Here is a 20,707-nt window from a genome sequence, read left to right as displayed (position 1 = left end):
ACGACCACCTCGACAGTGAGTAGTTAATGTTTGTTATCCATGACGACCACCTCGACAGTGAGTAGTTAATGTTTGTTATCAATGAAACTCTTGTAATTTTAGTGCCTAACATGCAGTTTTCTAAAGACAACCAGACAATCAGCGAGTCAAGTGGACAGGTCAGTGTGGCTGTAGTAAGATCAGGAGATCTCAGCTTTGAATCATCTGTTATCTGTTACACCCGACAGAACACCGCCCTGGTGTCCGAGGACTACATAGAACGGCCGCTCAATGAAGAATCACGCTTATTTTTCTTACCTGGAGAAAAGGTATTTTTCCCCAAACTATTGTCCTCTGTATTGATGTACAGACCAAGTAACTGTAATAACTATGTACCTGTAGGCTGTTACACGGCGACTGTAATAACTATGTACCTGTAGGCTGTTACACCGCGACTGTAATAACTATGTACCTGTAGGCTGTTACACCGCGACTGTAATAACTATGTACCTGTAGGCTGTTACACCGCGACTGTAATAACTATGTACCTGTAGGCTGTTACACGGCGACTGTAATAACTATGTACCTGTAGGCTGTTACACGGCGACTGTTATAACTATGTACCTGTAGGCTGTTACACCGCGACTGTAATAACTATGTACCTGTAGGCTGTTACACCGCGACTGTAATAACTATGTACCTGTAGGCTGTTACACCGCGACTGTAATAACTATGTACCTGTAGGCTGTTACACGGCGACTGTAATAACTATGTACCTGTAGGCTGTTACACAGCGACTGTAATAACTATGTACCTGTAGGCTGTTACACCGCGACTGTTATAACTATGTACCTGTAGGCTGTTACACCGCGACTGTAATAACTATGTACCTGTAGGCTGTTACACCGCGACTGTTATAACTATGTACCTGTAGGCTGTTACACGGCGACTGTAATAACTATGTACCTGTAGGCTGTTACACGGCGACTGTTATAACTATGTACCTGTAGGCTGTTACACGGCGACTGTAATAACTATGTGTCTGTAGGCTGTTACACCGCGACTGTAATAACTATGTACATGTAGGCTGTTACACGGCGACTGTTATAACTATGTACCTGTAGACTGTTACACGGCGACTGTTATAACTATGTGTCTGTAGGCTGTTACACCGCGACTGTAATAACTATGTACATGTAGGCTGTTACACGGCGACTGTTATAACTATGTACCTGTAGACTGTTACACCGCGACTGTTATAACTATGTACCTGTAGGCTGTTACACGGCGACTGTAATAACTATGTACCTGAAGGCTGTTACACGGCGACTGTTATAACTATGTACCTGTAGGCTGTTACACGGCGACTGTTATAACTATGTACCTGTAGGCTGTTACACGGCGACTGTAATAACTATGTACCTGTAGGCTGTTACACCGCGACTGTTATAACTATGTACCTGTAGGCTGTTACACCACGACTGTAATAACTATGTACCTGTAGGCTGTTACACGGCGACTGTTATAACTATGTACCTGTAGGCTGTTACACGGCGACTGTAATAACTATGTACCTGTAGGCTGTTACACGGCGACTGTAATAACTATGTACCTGTAGGCTGTTACACGGCGACTGTAATAACTATGTACCTGTAGGCTGTTACACGGCGACTGTTATAACTATGTACCTGTAGGCTGTTACACGGCGACTGTTATAACTATGTACCTGTAGGCTGTTACACGGCGACTGTTATAACTATGTACCTGTAGGCTGTTACACGGCGACTATAATAACTATGTACCTGTAGGCTGTTACACCGCGACTGTTATAACTATGTACCTGTAGGCTGTTACACCGCGACTGTTATAACTATGTACCTGTAGGCTGTTACACGGCGACTGTAATAACTATGTACCTGTAGGCTGTTACACCGCGACTGTTATAACTATGTACCTGTAGGCTGTTACACGGCGACTGTTATAACTATGTACCTGTTACACGGCGACTGTAATAACTATGTACCTGTGGGCTGTTACACCGCGACTGTAATAACTATGTACCTGTGGGCTGTTACACCGCGACTGTTATAACTATGTACCTGTAGGCTGTTACACCGCGACTGTTATAACTATGTACCTGTGGGCTGTTACACCGCGACTGTAATAACTATGTACCTGTAGGCTGTTACACGGCGACTGTAATAACTATGTACCTGTAGGCTGTTACACCGCGACTGTAATAACTATGTACCTGTAGACTGTTACACGGCGACTGTTATAACTATGTACCTGTAGGCTGTTACACGGCGACTGTAATAACTATGTACCTGTAGGCTGTTACACGGCGACTGTAATAACTATGTACCTGTAGGCTGTTACACGGCGACTGTAATAACTATGTACCTGTAGGCTGTTACACGGCGACTGTAATAACTATGTACCTGTAGGCTGTTACACCGCGACTGTTATAACTATGTACCTGTAGGCTGTTACACCGCGACTGTAATAACTATGTACCTGTAGGCTGTTACACCGCGACTGTTATAACTATGTACCTGTAGGCTGTTACACCGCGACTGTTATAACTATGTACCTGTAGGCTGTTACACCGCGACTGTTATAACTATGTACCTGTAGGCTGTTACACGGCGACTGTAATAACTATGTACCTGTAGGCTGTTACACCGCGACTGTAATAACTATGTACCTGTAGGCTGTTACACCGCGACTGTTATAACTATGTACCTGTAGGCTGTTACACGGCATCTGTAATAACTATGTACCTGTAGGCTGTTACACCGCGACTGTTATAACTATGTACCTGTAGGCTGTTACACCGTGACTGTTATAACTATGTACCTGTAGGCTGTTACACGGCGACTGTTATAACTATGTACCTGTAGGCTGTTACACCGCGACTGTAATAACTATGTACCTGTGGGCTGTTACACGGCGACTGTAATAACTATGTACCTGTAGGCTGTTACACGGCGACTGTAATAACTATGTACCTGTAGGCTGTTACACGGCGACTGTTATAACTATGTACCTGTAGGCTGTTACACGGCGACTGTAATAACTATGTACCTGTAGGCTGTTACACGGCGACTGTAATAACTATGTACCTGTAGGCTGTTACACGGCGACTGTTATAACTATGTACCTGTAGGCTGTTACACCGCGACTGTAATAACTATGTACCTGTAGACTGTTACACGGCGACTGTTATAACTATGTACCTGTAGGCTGTTACACGGCGACTGTTATAACTATGTACCTGTGGGCTGTTACACGGCGACTGTAATAACTATGTACCTGTAGGCTGTTACACCGCGACTGTTATAACTATGTACCTGTAGGCTGTTACACCGCGACTGTTATAACTATGTACCTGTAGACTGTTACACGGCGACTGTAATAACTATGTACCTGTAGGCTGTTACACCGCGACTGTAATAACTATGTACCTGTAGGCTGTTACACCGCGACTGTAATAACTATGTACCTGTAGGCTGTTACACCGCGACTGTAATAACTATGTACCTGTAGGCTGTTACACCGCGACTGTTATAACAATGATAGTGTGGTCTGTGACGGGCCTTCCTTGTTTTGGGCGTCCAATGATAGTGCCCCTTTTAATTGGCCTCCCATAATAGGCCCCCTTTGATTGGCCTCCCGTCATTATTGAGTCTCCCACTGCTGAAACTGGGGGAGACTATAGGTTTCCTCCATCTTGTATGTATGAACATAATGCCAAAATTTGTCAGCACTCTAGTGGTTTCATTCCCTGAGGAAGTTTGATCAAAACAAAGATAAAGGATCATAATATCGCATACAATTGTAACAGGAGAGGAGAAAATGTAGAGGCAAGACCGGAGTTCAAACCCTAGACCTCCTAACACTAGCCGGATGCTCTACCAATTGAGGTACCTGGTCACCAATGATCGACCCAGTCCAGTTGTCACTAATTACTATTTTTAGCGGGGACTAGTAGGGGACGTGTATTGCTTTAAGTGTGTTCTGTGTTTGGTCTCCCATGTGATACGTGGTTATTGAGGCCTGGATGTGTTCACAAGACAATAAACCCAGCATTAACAAAAATGGCCATTCTATAATTACAGATGCAGAGCTGTGTGGTTGGAATTGTTGATGATGCCAACTATGAGCCGACAGAGAACTTCCATCTTCACTTGGCTGAGGCCATGGGTACAGAGTCTTGTGAGGCTGGCATAGGGAGAATAGACAAGACAGAGGTCACCCTGACTAACCAGGAGGATGGTAGGTGTTGGGTATAGATGGGTGGGGTAAATAGAAAGAGATCGGTATAGGGGAATACTGGTATTGTTAGAGGAGTATAGATGGGTATAGGGGAATACTGGTATTGTTAGAGGAGTATAGATGGGTATGGATGGGTGGTGAGATGGGTATAGGGGAATACTGGTATTGTTAGAGGAGTATAGATGGGTATAGGGGAATACTGGTATTGTTAGAGGAGTATAGATGGGTATAGGGGAATACTGGTATTGTTAGAGGAGTATAGATGGGTATGGATGGGTGGTGAGATGGGTATAGGGGAATACTGGTATTGTTAGAGGAGTATAGATGGGTATAGGGGAATACTGGTATTGTTAGAGGAGTATAGATGGGTATAGGGGAATACTGGTATTGTTAGAGGAGTATAGATGGGTATGGATGGGTGGTGAGATGGGTATAGGGGAATACTGGTATTGTTAGAGGAGTATAGATGGGTATAGGGGAATACTGGTATTGTTAGAGGAGTATAGATGGGTATAGGGGAATACTGGTATTGTTAGAGGAGTATAGATGGGTATAGGGGAATACTGGTATTGTTAGAGGAGTATAGATGGGTATGGATGGGTGGTGAGATGGGTATAGGGGAATACTAGTATTGTTAGAGGAGTATAGATGGGTATAGGGGAATACTGGTATTGTTATAGGAGTATAGATGGGTATAGGGGAATACTGGTATTGATAGAGGAGTATAGATGGGTATGGATGGGTGGTGAGATGGGTATAGGGGAATACTGGTATTGTTAGAGGAGTATAGATGGGTATAGGGGAATACTGGTATTGTTAGAGGAGTATAGATGGGTATAGGGGAATACTGGTATTGTTAGAGGAGTATAACAATTGATGCACTCATTATAAACAGGTTATAACTTACAAATAATGTTTTCAAAGTTTTGAAGACTAATGGCTTAATGCACATTTCTACTATTAGTGCCAACCTTAGGATTTGAGCAACCTGCCTATAGTGTACAGGAGCCAGGAGTCCAAGAGATGACCAGGACACTGGTCATCAGGATCAGTAGGATCGGTGACCTATCACACACGTCCAGTGTCCGATGTAGCACCAGGGATGGGTCAGCACTGTCGGGGGTCGATTATAGCCCCAGGAGTCTCATCATCATATTTGAACCAAGTGAGTAGTTCTTTTTAATCAAAGCTTTTAGGTGATTGGATGGAAATGATTCCCTGTTTATATTAAGTCATGACAACAGTAGACATGTGTCATATATATCAGGATTTTGTTAATGATTATCTATTTACAATACAGACCTGACACCAATAGACATCTGTCATATATATCAGGATTTTGTTAATGATTATCTATTTACAATACAGACCTGACACCAATAGACATGTGTCATATATATCAGGATTTTGTTAATGATTATCTATTTACAATACAGACCTGACACCAATAGACATGTGTCATATATATAAGGATTTTGTTAATGATTATCTATTTACAATACAGATGTGGTGACAGTAGACATGTGTCATATATATCAGGATTTCAGACCTGACACCAATAGACATGTGTCATATATATAAGGATTTTGTTACTGATTATCTATTTACAATACAGATATGGCGGCAGTAGACTTCCCAGTGGATATCCTGTACAACAGTGCTATTGAGTGGCATGAATCCTTCACAGTGGTCTTGGGGCCAGAGGATCCCATGGGGGCTGAGCTCAGCCTAGTGTCTGTCACCACGGTAACCATCCTAGATGATGAGGTGTCTGGAAGTCTGGTACTACCTGCACCTCCAGTGGTAAGTCTGTCAACACCGAGTTACATCTATCAAATAGAATAAATACTTCCAAAAATAGTTATTGTTAAATATATGTATCTAATTTTACTGAAGATATTAGTTACTCTGTATCTAAGAGTTCTGGTTGACTGTCCCTGTATCTGAGAGTTCTGGTTGACTGGCCCTGTATCTAAGAGTTCTGGTTGACTGTCCCTGTATCTGAGAGTTCTGGTTGACTGTCCCTGTGTCTAAGAGTTCTGGTTTGTATGACTTACCTGACAAAGTGAGATATTTGTCTGACTTACCTGACAAAGTGAGATATTTGTCTGACTTACCTGACATAGTAAGATATTTGTCTGACTTACCTGACATAGTAAGATATTTATCTTGTACAGGTGGTGTCACTATTACACTATGATGATGTGGAGACAGGCAGTAAGAGGAAACCATCTCCTGGATATCCTCTCATATGTGTCTCAGTAAGTATCTTATCTAAATCAATAATCTCTGATTATAGAAAGATGAAATAAATTGAAATGTACCATATCCTTTTCTCTTGAATGTCGTCACATTTCATCATGTATACCTCTACCTTTCCAACCTGTGATATCCACTCTATACCTTACATACCTGTGATATCCACTATATCTACCTTACCAACCTGTGATATCCACTCTCTCTACCTTACATACCTGTGATATCCACTCTCTCTACCTTACATACCTGTGATATCCACTCTCTACCTTACATACCTGTGATATCCACTCTCTACCTTACATACCTGTGATATCCACTCTCTACCTTACGTACTTGTGATATCCACTCTCTACCTTACATACCTGCGATGTCCTCTCTCTCTACCTAACATACCTGTGATATCCACTCTCTCTACCTTACATACCTGTGATATCCACTCTCTATACCTTACATACCTGTGATATCCACTCTCTCTACCTTACATACCTGTGATATCCACTCTCTACCTTACATACCTGTGATATCCACTCTCTACCTTACATACCTGTGATATCCACTCTCTCTACCTTACATACCTGTGATATCCACTCTCTACCTTACATACCTGTGATATCCACTCTCTATACCTTACATACCTGTGATATCCACTCTATACCTTACATACCTGTGATATCCACTCTCTACCTTACATTCCTGTGATATCCTCTCTCTCTACCTTACATACCTGTGATATCCACTCTCTACCTTACATACCTGTGATATCCACTCTCTATACCTTACATACCTGTGATATCCACTCTCTACCTTACATACCTGTGATATCCACTCTCTACCTTACATACCTGTGATATCCACTCACTCTACCTTACATACCTGTGATATCCACTCTCTCTACCTTACATACCTGTGATATCCACTCTCTCTACCTTACATACCTGTGATATCCACTCTCTACCTTACATACCTGTGATATCCACTCTCTCTACCTTACATACCTGTGATATCCACTCTCTCTACCTTACATACCTGTGATATCCACTCTCTACCTTACATACCTGTGATATCCACTCTCTCTACCTTACATACCTGTGATATACACTCTCTCTACCTTACATACCTGTGATATCCACTCTCTACCTTACATACCTGTGATATCCACTCTCTACCTTACATACCTGTGATATCCACTCTCTACCTTACATACTTGTGATATCCACTCTCTACGTTACATACTTGTGATATCCACTCTCTACCTTACATACCTGTGATATCCACTCTCTTTACCTAACATACCTGTGATATCCACTCTCTCTACCTTACATACCTGTGATATCCACTCTCTACCTTACATACCTGTGATATCCACTCTCTACCTTACATACCTGTGATATCCACTCTCTACGTTACATACTTGTGATATCCACTCTCTACCTTACATACCTGTGATATCCACTCTCTATACCTAACATACCTGTGATATCCACTCTCTATACCTAACATACTTGTGATATCCACTCTCTACCTTACATACCTGTGATATCCACTCTCTACCTTACATACCTGTGATATCCACTCTCTCTACCTTACATACCTGTGATATCCACTCTCTACCTTACATACCTGTGATATCCACTCTCTACCTTACATACCTGTGATATCCACTCTCTACCTTACATACCTGTGATATCCACTCTCACTCTACCTTACATACTTGTGATGTCTGCTTTGTACTTGACAGGCGTGTGATATTCACTACCCAACCTACACCATCACACATACGCTGTGTGAGGAATCCAACATCAACCAGTCTTCCATTTTGTACACATGGGAGGTTGCTATGCCTGCCAATGACCAGCTGAAATCCAAGCCACCTTTTGTCATGGTAACAGATTCCACACTTTTCACAAGTGTTAATAAGATTGTACTGGACAGTGTTTACTTTCGTCCTATGTTTCAAGTTCGGTGTATTGCACAACCACGACATGCCAATGGAAATCCAGGAATTTCATCAAAGAGTGAGCCTGTCACTATCAGCCATGAAGAGGGCATTTGTAAGGCCCCTGTGTTTCATGGAAGCCCCCACACCAGCTATGGTGCGCAGTCTTTCCTGGCCAGTCTTAACTATATAGGTCCTGAGGATCCAGATCATCCCAATACTATCCACATCTCCATCCAGATCCCACACCAGGACGGCCACCTCCCTCTAATATCCACCTTTCCCCTCCACAATCTACGCTACCTGTTGGCCGAGCCCGTGTACAGACAACAACATCTGTGTTCAAACCTAATCACACCCGAGGAGAGACATGGCATCATCGACTCGGGATTTCTGGACAATCCACAGGCTTTTCCACCAGTGTATAACTTTCCATACCAGTTTGACTCTCAGCTGAGAGAAAATCGCACCATCGGTCTGTACAAACACCTAAATCTTAAGTCATGTGTGTGGTCCTTTAGTGCCTGGTACCACATGACCGACCTGGTCGATATCTGTGGCGGTAAAGTCATCTCTGACTTCCAGGTAAGTCGAAACTACCAAATGTGTTCTAATATAAAGGGTTATCTGTGTAATTTGCTATCCATCATATAACACAGTTTGAAAGGATCAACAAAATTTACAGTTTCGGGTCGATTGTGGAACAGGAAATTTTACCATTGCATCAGTGACTAAGCACTTGATTGTTTGTCAAAGTCCTTGTTTAATCCTGATATATGTAGCTTCTAACATCCTTAAGAACTGCATATTTCTGTGTTCCCCAGGTTAAGGGTGCAGGCCAGACCTACCTGACCGTCTCTGTGCCCCTGTACGTGTATTATGTGTATGTTACTGCCCCTGTGGGATGGGGCTCCCTACAGCACCACACAGACATGTCCTTCTCCTTCTACTACGACAACATCCTGTGGCAGGCGGGACTGGAGGGGGAGGGAACCACAGGTGGGGACCTCCAAGTTCTCAAGGTCCTGGTCGGCCGAGATGGCAAACTTGTCATCGATCTTAAGACACATGCTAAATTCAGAGGTAAGTATGATAAGCTCCAAAGTTGTGAAGCTGAGTGTATAATTTACAAATCAGACACATTGAGTACTGGGATTACTTACTGTAAATCTTATTCTTAATACTTAAAAAATACAGATTGGGTTAATTACAGGTAAATACAGATTGTTAATTACAGGTAAAACAGATTGTGTTAATTACACGTAAAACAGATTGTGTTAATTACAGGTAAATACAGATTGTGTTAATTACAGGTAAATAAAGATTGTGCTAATTACAGGTTTTGTATACTGTTTTCTGTAAGTATCTTGTGGGTCCACCAATTTGCTAATCAGTTTATTGATGTGGTATTTTCAGGCATATATGTCCTTAAACACCACACCCTGCCTGGAATTGAGAGTCGCATACTTCCACCAGAGGGCATGGCAATAACCTTTGACCTGACCTTGATGTGGGGTCAGCAGACTTTTGATAGTCCTCATCAGTTGTGGCGGGCAACAAGTAAATTCAATCTTAAGGTAAACAAGCAGCTATTAAGAGAAAAATTGAAGGTGGTTACTGAATAAGTGCCCTGACATAACCTTGCATCCAATCAGACTTAATTTGTTTGGACACCAGAAATTAAAGCATCATTTCTCTTACAAAAGTGGATAAGAATGAGCTTTTAAAAAAGAATAATAAAATGTACAATTGATGAAAAAGATGGCATTAACAAACTGTCTTTTCATTTGCAGGATTATACCGGGAAGTACATCATTGAGCTGATACCATGTACAGTATCATCTACTCAGGTGTTTACTGGAGGTCAGGATCCTATACCCTGTACCGGTCATCAGCCCCAGAGGTAAGTTTACAGGGGTTCAGGATACTATACCCTGTACATCAGCCCCAGAGGTAAGTTTACATGGAGTCAGGATCCTATACCCTGTACATCAGCCCCAGAGGTAAGTTTACAGGGGGTCAGGATCCTATACCCTGTACCGGTCATCAGCCCCAGAGGTAAGTTTACAGGGGTTCAGGATACTATACCCTGTACCGGTCATCAGCCCCAGAGGTAAGTTTACAGGGGGTCAGGATCCTATACCCTGTACATCAGCCCCAGAGGTAAGTTTACATGGAGTCAGGATCCTATACCCTGTACATCAGCCCCAGAGGTAAGTTTACAGGAGGTCAGGATCCTATACCCTGTACATCAGCCCCATAGGTAAGTTTACAGGGGGTCAGGATCCTATACCCTCTACATCAGCCCCAGAGGTAAGTTTACAGGAGGTCAGGATCCTATACCCTGTACATCAGCCCCAGAGGTAAGTTTACAGGGGGTCAGGATCCTATACCCTCTACATCAGCCCCAGAGGTAAGTTTACAGGAGGTCAGGATCCTATACCCTGTACATCAGCCCCAGAGGTAAGTTTACATTGAGTCAGGGTCCTATACCCTGTACCGGTCATCAGCCCCAGAGGTAAGTTTACATGGAGTCAGGATCCTATACCCTGTACATCAGCCCCAGAGGTAAGTTTACAGGGGGTCAGGATCCTATACCCTGTACATCAGCCCCAGAGGTAAGTTTACATGGAGTCAGGATCCTATACCCTGTACATCAGCCCCAGAGGTAAGTTTACATGGAGTCAGGATCCTATACCCTGTACATCAGCCCCAGAGGTAAGTTTACAGGGGGTCAGGATCCTATACCCTCTACATCAGCCCCAGAGGTAAGTTTACAGGAGGTCAGGATCCTATACCCTGTACCGGTCATCAGCCCCAGAGGTAAGTTTACATGGAGTCAGGATCCTATACCCTGTACATCAGCCCCAGAGGTAAGTTTACATGGAGTCAGGATCCTATACCCTGTACATCAGCCCCAGAGGTAAGTTTACATGGAGTCAGGATCCTATACCCTGTACCGGTCATCAGCCCCAGAGGTAAGTTTACATGGAGTCAAGATACTATACCCTGTACCGGTCATCAGCCCCAGAGGTAAGTTTACATGGAGTCAGGATCCTATACCCTGTACATCAGCCCCAGAGGTAAGTTTACAGGAGGTCAGGATCCTATACCCTGTACATCAGCCCCAGAGGTAAGTTTACATGGAGTCAGGATCCTATACCCTGTACATCAGCCCCAGAGGTAAGTTTACAGGGGGTCAGGATCCTATACCCTGTACATCAGCCCCAGAGGTAAGTTTACATGGAGTCAGGATCCTATACCCTGTACATCAGCCCCAGAGGTAAGTTTACAGGGAGTCAGGATCCTATACCCTGTACATCAGCCCCAGAGGTAAGTTTACATGGAGTCAGGATCCTATACCCTGTACCGGTCATCAGCCCCAGAGGTAAGTTTACATGGAGTCAGGATCCTATACCCTGTACATCAGCCCCAGAGGTAAGTTTACATGGAGTCAGGATCCTATACCCTGTACATCAGCCCCAGAGGTAAGTTTACAGGGAGTCAGGATCCTATACCCTGTACATCAGCCCCAGAGGTAAGTTTACAGGAGGTCAGGATCCTATACCCTGTACATCAGCCCCAGAGGTAAGTTTACATGGAGTCAGGATCCTATACCCTGTACATCAGCCCCAGAGGTAAGTTTACATGGAGTCAGGATCCTATACCCTGTACCGGTCATCAGCCCCAGAGGTAAGTTTACATGGAGTCAGGATCCTATACCCTGTACATCAGCCCCAGAGGTAAGTTTACATGGAGTCAGGATCCTATACCCTGTACATCAGCCCCAGAGGTAAGTTTACAGGGAGTCAGGATCCTATACCCTGTACATCAGCCCCAGAGGTAAGTTTACAGGAGGTCAGGATCCTATACCCTGTACATCAGCCCCAGAGGTAAGTTTACATGGAGTCAGGATCCTATACCCTGTACATCAGCCCCAGAGGTAAGTTTACATGGAGTCAGGATCCTATACCCTGTACATCAGCCCCAGAGGTAAGTTTACATGGAGTCAGGATCCTATACCCTGTACATCAGCCCCAGAGGTAAGTTTACATGGAGTCAGGATCTACATGTATATTTAAGGATTAAACTGTCTTTTTTTGGTGTCTATGGTCGATATAGATGCCAGAGATTTGCAAACAAACGTCATATTGTGCGATAGCTACAGTAGACAATATACAATACAATACAATAGATACCAAAAAAAGACAGTTTAATGCTTATATTTACATTCTCGACATATTCGTTTTGTTATTTTTGAAAATTAGAATTGAGTTGGCATAAAAATGCCAATATTCAGCGATTTCGTCAATGGGGTTCGACAAATAGAACAGCCTATTTTTTCAAAATTCATTTGTCACGTGTAGATTGGCAAACAAAAAAGTGCATTGAAATAATATGAAAAAAAACAAAGTATGTTCAATTCTTTTAGTTATTTGTGTAACAATATTGTATAAAATGTCTTTTTGATACTTTTTAATTAACATAATAAAACGATTTACGTGAGTTACAAGTAGTTCCGGTGGGTGAATATATTCATGCGCGGCATGGATTGTTGTCACGTTTTGGGTGTCAATTATGGTTACATAGACTGCAAATCTTTTTACTAAGTTTATATCGTGGCTTTGCCAACAAAATGTAAATATAATACTATATCCTGTGTCTGATTTCTGTGTAGGTTTGAGGTACCTATAGCCTTCCAACAGTCCAACAGGCCCGTACCTCTTGTGTATACTCTCAACACAAGGTTCCAGCTCACCAACAATCTACAAACCTTCCTATTGGGCCCAGACAAAGCACAGGACGAATTGAACTTTGATGATACAACATTCACAATTGGTAAATCCTCTATTTTTGATGTGTAGTTAGTGGTGGTATATCAAGTCTGCTATTGTGATAGCTATAACTAATGTATAACCTACCTGTAGAAAACATTTCTTTAGTCAAAGCACCCTCAGTCTGTATGATAATTTGATATACATGTATTGTATAGCTAAATATACATTTAACCTAGGTGAGGAGCTTTTTGGCCGTGTCATGTGGGACCTAGACCAGGATCTGCGCGATGCCTACAGACTCTCAGTGCAGAAAGTTTACCTCTGTACCGGTAAGTTGTGCTGAAAATTCCCCAAATTACGTGCAAGTTAATTCCAAACCCTGCAGAACCTGAGATATTATTTTAGAATCTTTATATGTTATCTTTGGCTATGGATCTTTTTGTACAAATGATATTTCTCTGTGCATCTCTTCATTATCATGAAATCTAGGGCAAAATAATAACAACAGGTTGTTCTTAAATACAGGAAGTGATGGGTTTGTGCCGACCTATGACCCTAAAGGTGATATCTATGGTGATGGGCCTCAGTTTGGGTGTATACAGCCTAGTAAAAATCTACGCCATAGATTCCTCATCCTGGACCGTGGCAACCCTGACGTGATACAGACACACTTCCACAATGTAGCATTCAATGCCCATTTCTGTGGAGATTCACCAGCTCTGGCTCATCTGGAGGACTTTCCGGGAATAGACGGCTTCAGCATGAGTACAGACCCCCTATACAAGGTATGTCATCACATGAGTACAGACCCCCTATACAAGGTATGTCATCACAACATGAGTACAGACCCTCTATACAACGTATGTCATCACAACATGAGTACAGACTCCCCTATACAAGGTATGTCATCACAACATGAGTACAGACCCCTATACAAGGTATGTCATCACAACATGAGTACAGACCCCTATACAAGGTATGTCATCACAACATGAGTACAGACCCCCTATACAAGGTATGTCATCACAACATGAGTACAGACCCCTATACAAGGTATGTCATCACAACATGACTACAGACTCCCCTATACAAGGTATGTCATCACAACATGAGTACACACCCCCTATACAAGGTATGTCATCACAACATGAGTACAGACCCCCTATACAAGGTATGTCATCACAACATGAGTACAGACCCCCTATACAAGGTATGTCATCACAACATGAGTACAGACCCCCTATACAAGGTATGTCATCACAACATGAGTACAGACCCCTATACAAGGTATGCCATCACAACATGAGAACAGACCTCTATACAAGGTATGTCATCATAGCATGAGTACAGACTACCCTATACAAGGTATATCATCACAACATGAGTACAGACCCCCTATACAAGGTATGTCATCACAACATGAGTACAGACCCCCTATACAAGGTATGTCATCACATGAGTACAGACCCCCTATACAAGGTATGTCATCACAACATGAGTACAGACCCTCTATACAACGTATGTCATCACAACATGAGTACAGACTCCCCTATACAAGGTATGTCATCACAACATGAGTACAGACCCCTATACAAGGTATGTCATCACAACATGAGTACAGACCCCTATACAAGGTATGTCATCACAACATGAGTACAGACCCCCTATACAAGGTATGTCATCACAACATGAGTACAGACCCCTATACAAGGTATGTCATCACAACATGACTACAGACTCCCCTATACAAGGTATGTCATCACAACATGAGTACACACCCCCTATACAAGGTATGTCATCACAACATGAGTACAGACCCCCTATACAAGGTATGTCATCACAACATGAGTACAGACCCCCTATACAAGGTATGTCATCACAACATGAGTACAGACCCCCTATACAAGGTGTGTCATCACAACATGAGTACAGACCCCTATACAAGGTATGCCATCACAACATGAGAACAGACCTCTATACAAGGTATGTCATCATAGCATGAGTACAGACTACCCTATACAAGGTATATCATCACAACATGAGTACAGACCCCCTATACAAGGTATGTCATCACAACATGAGTACAGACCCCCTATGCAAAATATGTCATCATAGCATGAGTACAGACTACCCTATACAAGGTATGTCATCACAACATGAGTACAGACCCCCTATACAAGGTATGTCATCACAACATGAGTACAGACCCCTATACAAGGTATGTCATCACAACATGAGTACAGACCCCCTATACAAGGTATGTCATCACAACATGAGTACAGACCCCTATACAAGGTATGTCGTCACAACATGAGTACAGACCCCTATACAAGGTATGTCATCACAACATGAGTACAGACCCCCTATACAAGGTATGTCATCATAGCATGAGTACAGACTACCCTATACAAGGTATATCATCACAACATGAGTACAGACCCCCTATACAAGGTATGTCATCACAACATGAGTACAGACCCCCTATGCAAAATATGTCATCATAGCATGAGTACAGACTACCCTATACAAGGTATGTCATCACAACATGAGTACAGACCCCCTATACAAGGTATGTCATCACAACATGAGTACAGACCCCTATACAAGGTATGTCATCACAACATGAGTACAGACCCCCTATACAAGGTATGTCATCACAACATGAGTACAGACCCCTATACAAGGTATGTCGTCACAACATGAGTACAGACCCCTATACAAGGTATGTCATCACAACATGAGTACAGACCCCCTATACAAGGTATGTCATCACAACATGAGTACAGACCTCTATACAAGGTATGTCATCACAACATGAGTACAGACCCCTATACAAGGTATGTCATCACAACATGAGTACAGACTCCCCTATACAAGGTATGTCATCACAACATGAGTACAGACCCCTATACAAGGTATGTCATCACAACATGAGTACAGACCTCTATACAAGGTATGTCATCATAGCATGAGTAAAGACCCCCTATACAAGGTATGTCATCACAACATGAGTACAGACCCCCTATACAAGGTATGTCATCACAACTAAGTGCCTTTCCTCCACCATTAAATCTCACATACCTGTAATCTTTAAAACTTACCTGTAACCAATCTCCATTCTTAAATCTGACTTACCAATAATCAACCTCCACACCTAAATCTGACTTACCTGTAATCAACCTCCAAAATTAAATCTGACTTACCTGTAATCAACCTCCAAAATTAAATCTGACTTACCTGTAATCAACCTCCACACTTAAATCTGACTTACCTGTAACCAACCTCCACACTTAAATCTGACCTACCTGTAATCAACCTCCACACTTAAATCTGACTTACCTGTAACCAACCTCCACACTTAAATCTGACTTACCTGTAATCAACCTCCACCCTTAAATCTGACTTACCTGTAATCAACCTCCACACTTAAATCTGACTTACCTGTAATCAACCTCCAACCATAAATCTGACTTACCTGTAATCAACCCTCCACACTTAAATCTGACTCAACCTCCACCCTTAAATCTGACTTACCTGTAATCAACCTCCACACTTAAATCTGACTTACCTGTAATCAACCTCCACCCTTAAATCTGACTTACCTGTAATCAACCTCCACCCTTAAATCTGACTTACCTGTAATCAACCTCCACACTTAAATCTGACTTACCTGTAATCAACCTCCACACTTAAATCTGACCTACCTGTAATCAACCTCCACACTTAAATCTGACTTACCTGTAACCAACCTCCACACTTAAATCTGACTTACCTGTAATCAACCTCCACACTTAAATCTGACCTACCTGTAATCAACCTCCACACTTAAATCTGACTTACCTGTAACCAACCTCCACACTTAAATCTGACTTACCTGTAATCAACCTCCACGCTTAAATCTGACTTACCTGTAATCAACCTCCACCCTTAAATCTGACTTACCTGTAATCAACCTCCACGCTTAAATCTGACTTACCTGTAATCAACCTCCACCCTTAAATCTGACTTACCTGTAATCAACCTCCACCCTTAAATCTGACTTACCTGTAATCAACCTCCACCCTTAATCTGACTTACCTGTAATCAACCTCCACACTTAAATCTGACTTACCTGTAACCAACCTCCACGCTTAAATCTGACTTACCTGTAATCAACCTCCACCCTTAAATCTGACTTACCTGTAATCAACCTCCACCCTTAAATCTGACTTACCTGTAATCAACCTCCACACTTAAATCCGACTTACCTGTAATCAACCTCCAACTATAAATCTGACTTACCTGTAATCAACCTCCACCCTTAAATCCGACTTACCTGTCTTCTTAAAAGCATAAGTATAGGCAGATTGTGATAATTTATAAGTGATGACGATGATAACGTCAATGATGACTGAGAGTTTGATATAACTTAATGTTACCTTCTAAATTTTACAGGTAACTGCTGGTAACCAGTGGTATTTACAAGTGGTATACATCATTACCCGGGACGACATTTCTCTCCCCGAATACCGAAACAGAAGATCATACCGTTCCAGACGGGACACATCACCAGATCAAGAGGATCCTTTGGATAAGCCTCGTAATGGAACAAATATAATAGCCATAAAGTTAGAAATAGACAGCTCTCAGTCCAATGGGGATTCCCCTACTGAGTTACCCTGGGTATTACCAGTGGTAGTGGTACTTCTAGTCATAGCAGTGGTAGTTGTAGTGGTGTGCTGCCTGTGCTTCTGTGTCCGACGGAAACGCCGAAGAAAAGACAAAGAGCAGAGCTCTGCAGTTACAAGAAGAAGTAATATAGAAATTGCACAGCAGAATTCTCTACGATCATCACATCGACAGAACAGACTGTCACAGTCCAAAATTAATGTGAACATCATGGAAATTAAAAACACTTCAGTTCACCAGACAGAAAAAGATAGAACTTTTAATGTGAAAATCAAAGACACCAATATAAAATCTCAGGGAAAAACTACTTATAATGTATCAGGGACAGAGGTTTGATGTTGTAGACTTATCTTCCATTGTTCTGGGCCAGTCTATTGTGATACATGGGGGTGATGGGTGATTTGTATACCTACTTTTATTTGTATTATGGATATATTTATCAGACTAAATGGTATGAAATCAGCTATCTGTGATTTGTGGGTGGAGCAGTGTATTCCATAATATCTTGTTGGTAAGCTGTTCAAACATGTAGTCTGTTACTCGATTGTCAACTGTCCATAGCTTCAGGCCATGATGTCAAATTTACATGCTAAAATATCTAGATGATACTCAAGTTCTGAAATCATCCATTGCTATAAGTATATAATAGCTAAAGTCCTTCTTTGAATTTGAATATTTACTGAAAACAATGTACAACTCAACACTACAAAAATGCCTGACATTATTGTACAGCTGAGGGTGAAGTGCAATACAATATCTTTGGTACGTGCCATACATGTCTGTCTATAGAGGGATCGGACTGAACATCTATAGAGGGTCTGACTGAATGTCTGTTTATAGAGGGGTCTGACTGAACATCTATAGAGGGTCTAACTGAATGTCTGTGTATAGAGGGGTCTGTCTGAACATCTATAGAGGGGTCTGACTGAATGTCTGTGTATAGAGGTGTCTGTCTGAACATCTGTCTATAGAGAGGTCTGACTTAACATCTGTCTATAGAGAGGTCTGTCTGAACATCTGTATATAGAGAGGTCTGACTGAACATCTGTCTATAGAGAGGTCTGACTGAACATCTGTCTATAGAGGGGTCTGTCTGAACATCTGTCTATAGAGAGGTCTGACTGAACATCTGTCTATAGAGAGGTCTGACTGAACATCTGTCTATAGAGAGGTCTGACTGAACATCTGTCTATAGAGAGGTCTAACTGAACATCTGTCTATAGAGAGGTCTAACTGAACATCTGTCTATAGAGAGGTCTAACTGAACATCTGTCTATAGAGAGGTCTAACTGAACATCTGTCTATAGAGGGGTCTGACTGAACATCTGTCTATAGAGAGGTCTGACTTAACATCTGTCTATAGAGGGGTCTGACTGAACATCTGTCTATAGAGGGTCTTACTGAACATCTGTCTATAGAGGGGTCTGACTGAACATCTGTCTATAGAGGTGTCTGTCTGAACATCTGTCTATAGAGGTGTCTGTCTGAACATCTGTCTATAGAGGGGTCTGACTGAACATCTGTCTATAGAGGGGTCTGACTGAACATCTGTCTATAGAGGTGTCTGTCTGAACATCTGTCTATAGAGGTGTCTGTCTGAACATCTGTCTATAGAGGGGTCTGACTGAACATCTATAGAGGGTCTGACTGAACATCTGTCTATAGAGAGGTCTGACTGAATGTCTGTGTATAGAGGTGTCTGTCTGAACATCTGTCTATAGAGGGTCTAACTAAATGTCTGTGTATAGAGGGGTCTGACTGAACATCTATAGAGGGTCTTACTGAACATCTGTCTATAGAGGGTCTAACTGAACATCTGTCTATAGAGGGTCTTACTGAACATCTGTATATAGAGGGGTCTGACTGAACATCTGTCTATAGAGGGTCTTACTGAACATCTCTCTATAGAGGGGTCTGACTAAACATCTGTCTATAGAGAGGTCTGACTGAACATCTGTCTATAGAGGGTCTTACTGAACATCTGTCTATAGAGGGTCTTACTGAACATCTCTCTATAGAGGGGTCTGACTAAACATCTGTCTATAGAGGTCTGTCTGAACATCTGTCTATAGAGGGTCTAACTGAACATCTGTCTATAGAGGGGTCTGACTGAACATCTGTATATAGAGGGTCTTACTGAACATCTATAGAGGTCTGTCTGAACATCTGTCTATAGAGGGGTCTGTCTGAACATCTGTCTATAGAGGGTCTAACTGAATGTCTGTGTATAGAGGGGTCTGACTGAACATCTGTCTATAGAGGGGTCTGACTGAACATCTGTCTATAGAGGGGTCTGACTTAACATCTGTCTATAGAGGGGTCTGTCTGAACATCTGTCTATAGAGGGGTCTGTCTGAACATCTGTCTATAGAGGTGTCTGACTGAACATCTGTATATAGAGGGGTCTGTCTGAACATCTGTCTATAGAGGTGTCTGACTGAATGTCTGTCTATAGAGGTGTCTGACTGAACATCTGTATATAGAGGGGTCTGACTGAACAACTGTCTATAGAGGGGTCTGACTGAACATCTGTCTATAGAGGTGTCTGACTGAACATCTATAGAGAGGTCTGACTGAACATCTGTCTATAGAGGTGTCTGTCTGAACATCTGTCTATAGAGAGGTCTGACTTAACATCTATATATAGAGGGTCTGACTGAACATCTGTCTATAGAGGTGTCTGTCTGAACATCTGTCTATCGAGGGGTCTGTCTGAACATCTGTCTATAGAGGTGTCTGTCTGAACATCTGTCTATAGAGGGGTCTGTCTGAACATCTGTCTATAGAGAGGTCTGTCTGAACATCTTTC

General features: G+C 42.3%; 1 protein-coding gene across 1 annotated transcript in view; it reads left to right on the top strand.

Moving 5' to 3' along the window:
* LOC117340118 (extracellular matrix protein FRAS1-like) overlaps positions 1–20,596 on the top strand; it is a 67,281-nt gene extending 46,685 nt beyond the window's left edge. Inside the window, exons 19-31 of the mRNA XM_033901906.1 lie at positions 103–308; positions 4,101–4,257; positions 5,222–5,422; positions 5,873–6,060; positions 6,435–6,518; positions 8,255–9,037; positions 9,277–9,535; positions 9,869–10,029; positions 10,246–10,355; positions 13,131–13,291; positions 13,467–13,559; positions 13,756–14,015; positions 17,665–20,596. Coding sequence (XP_033757797.1) covers positions 103–308; positions 4,101–4,257; positions 5,222–5,422; positions 5,873–6,060; positions 6,435–6,518; positions 8,255–9,037; positions 9,277–9,535; positions 9,869–10,029; positions 10,246–10,355; positions 13,131–13,291; positions 13,467–13,559; positions 13,756–14,015; positions 17,665–18,234 — 3,233 coding nt within the window. The 3' untranslated portion in view covers positions 18,235–20,596. The remainder of the gene's footprint in view (positions 1–102; positions 309–4,100; positions 4,258–5,221; positions 5,423–5,872; positions 6,061–6,434; positions 6,519–8,254; positions 9,038–9,276; positions 9,536–9,868; positions 10,030–10,245; positions 10,356–13,130; positions 13,292–13,466; positions 13,560–13,755; positions 14,016–17,664) is intronic.
* The last annotated feature ends 111 nt before the right edge of the window (positions 20,597–20,707 follow it).

This window comes from Pecten maximus, chromosome 1 (genome assembly GCF_902652985.1).
Source record: "Pecten maximus chromosome 1, xPecMax1.1, whole genome shotgun sequence".
In the NCBI taxonomy this organism is placed as follows: domain Eukaryota; kingdom Metazoa; phylum Mollusca; class Bivalvia; order Pectinida; family Pectinidae; genus Pecten; species Pecten maximus.
This window is presented reverse-complemented; position numbering and strand designations above follow the sequence as displayed.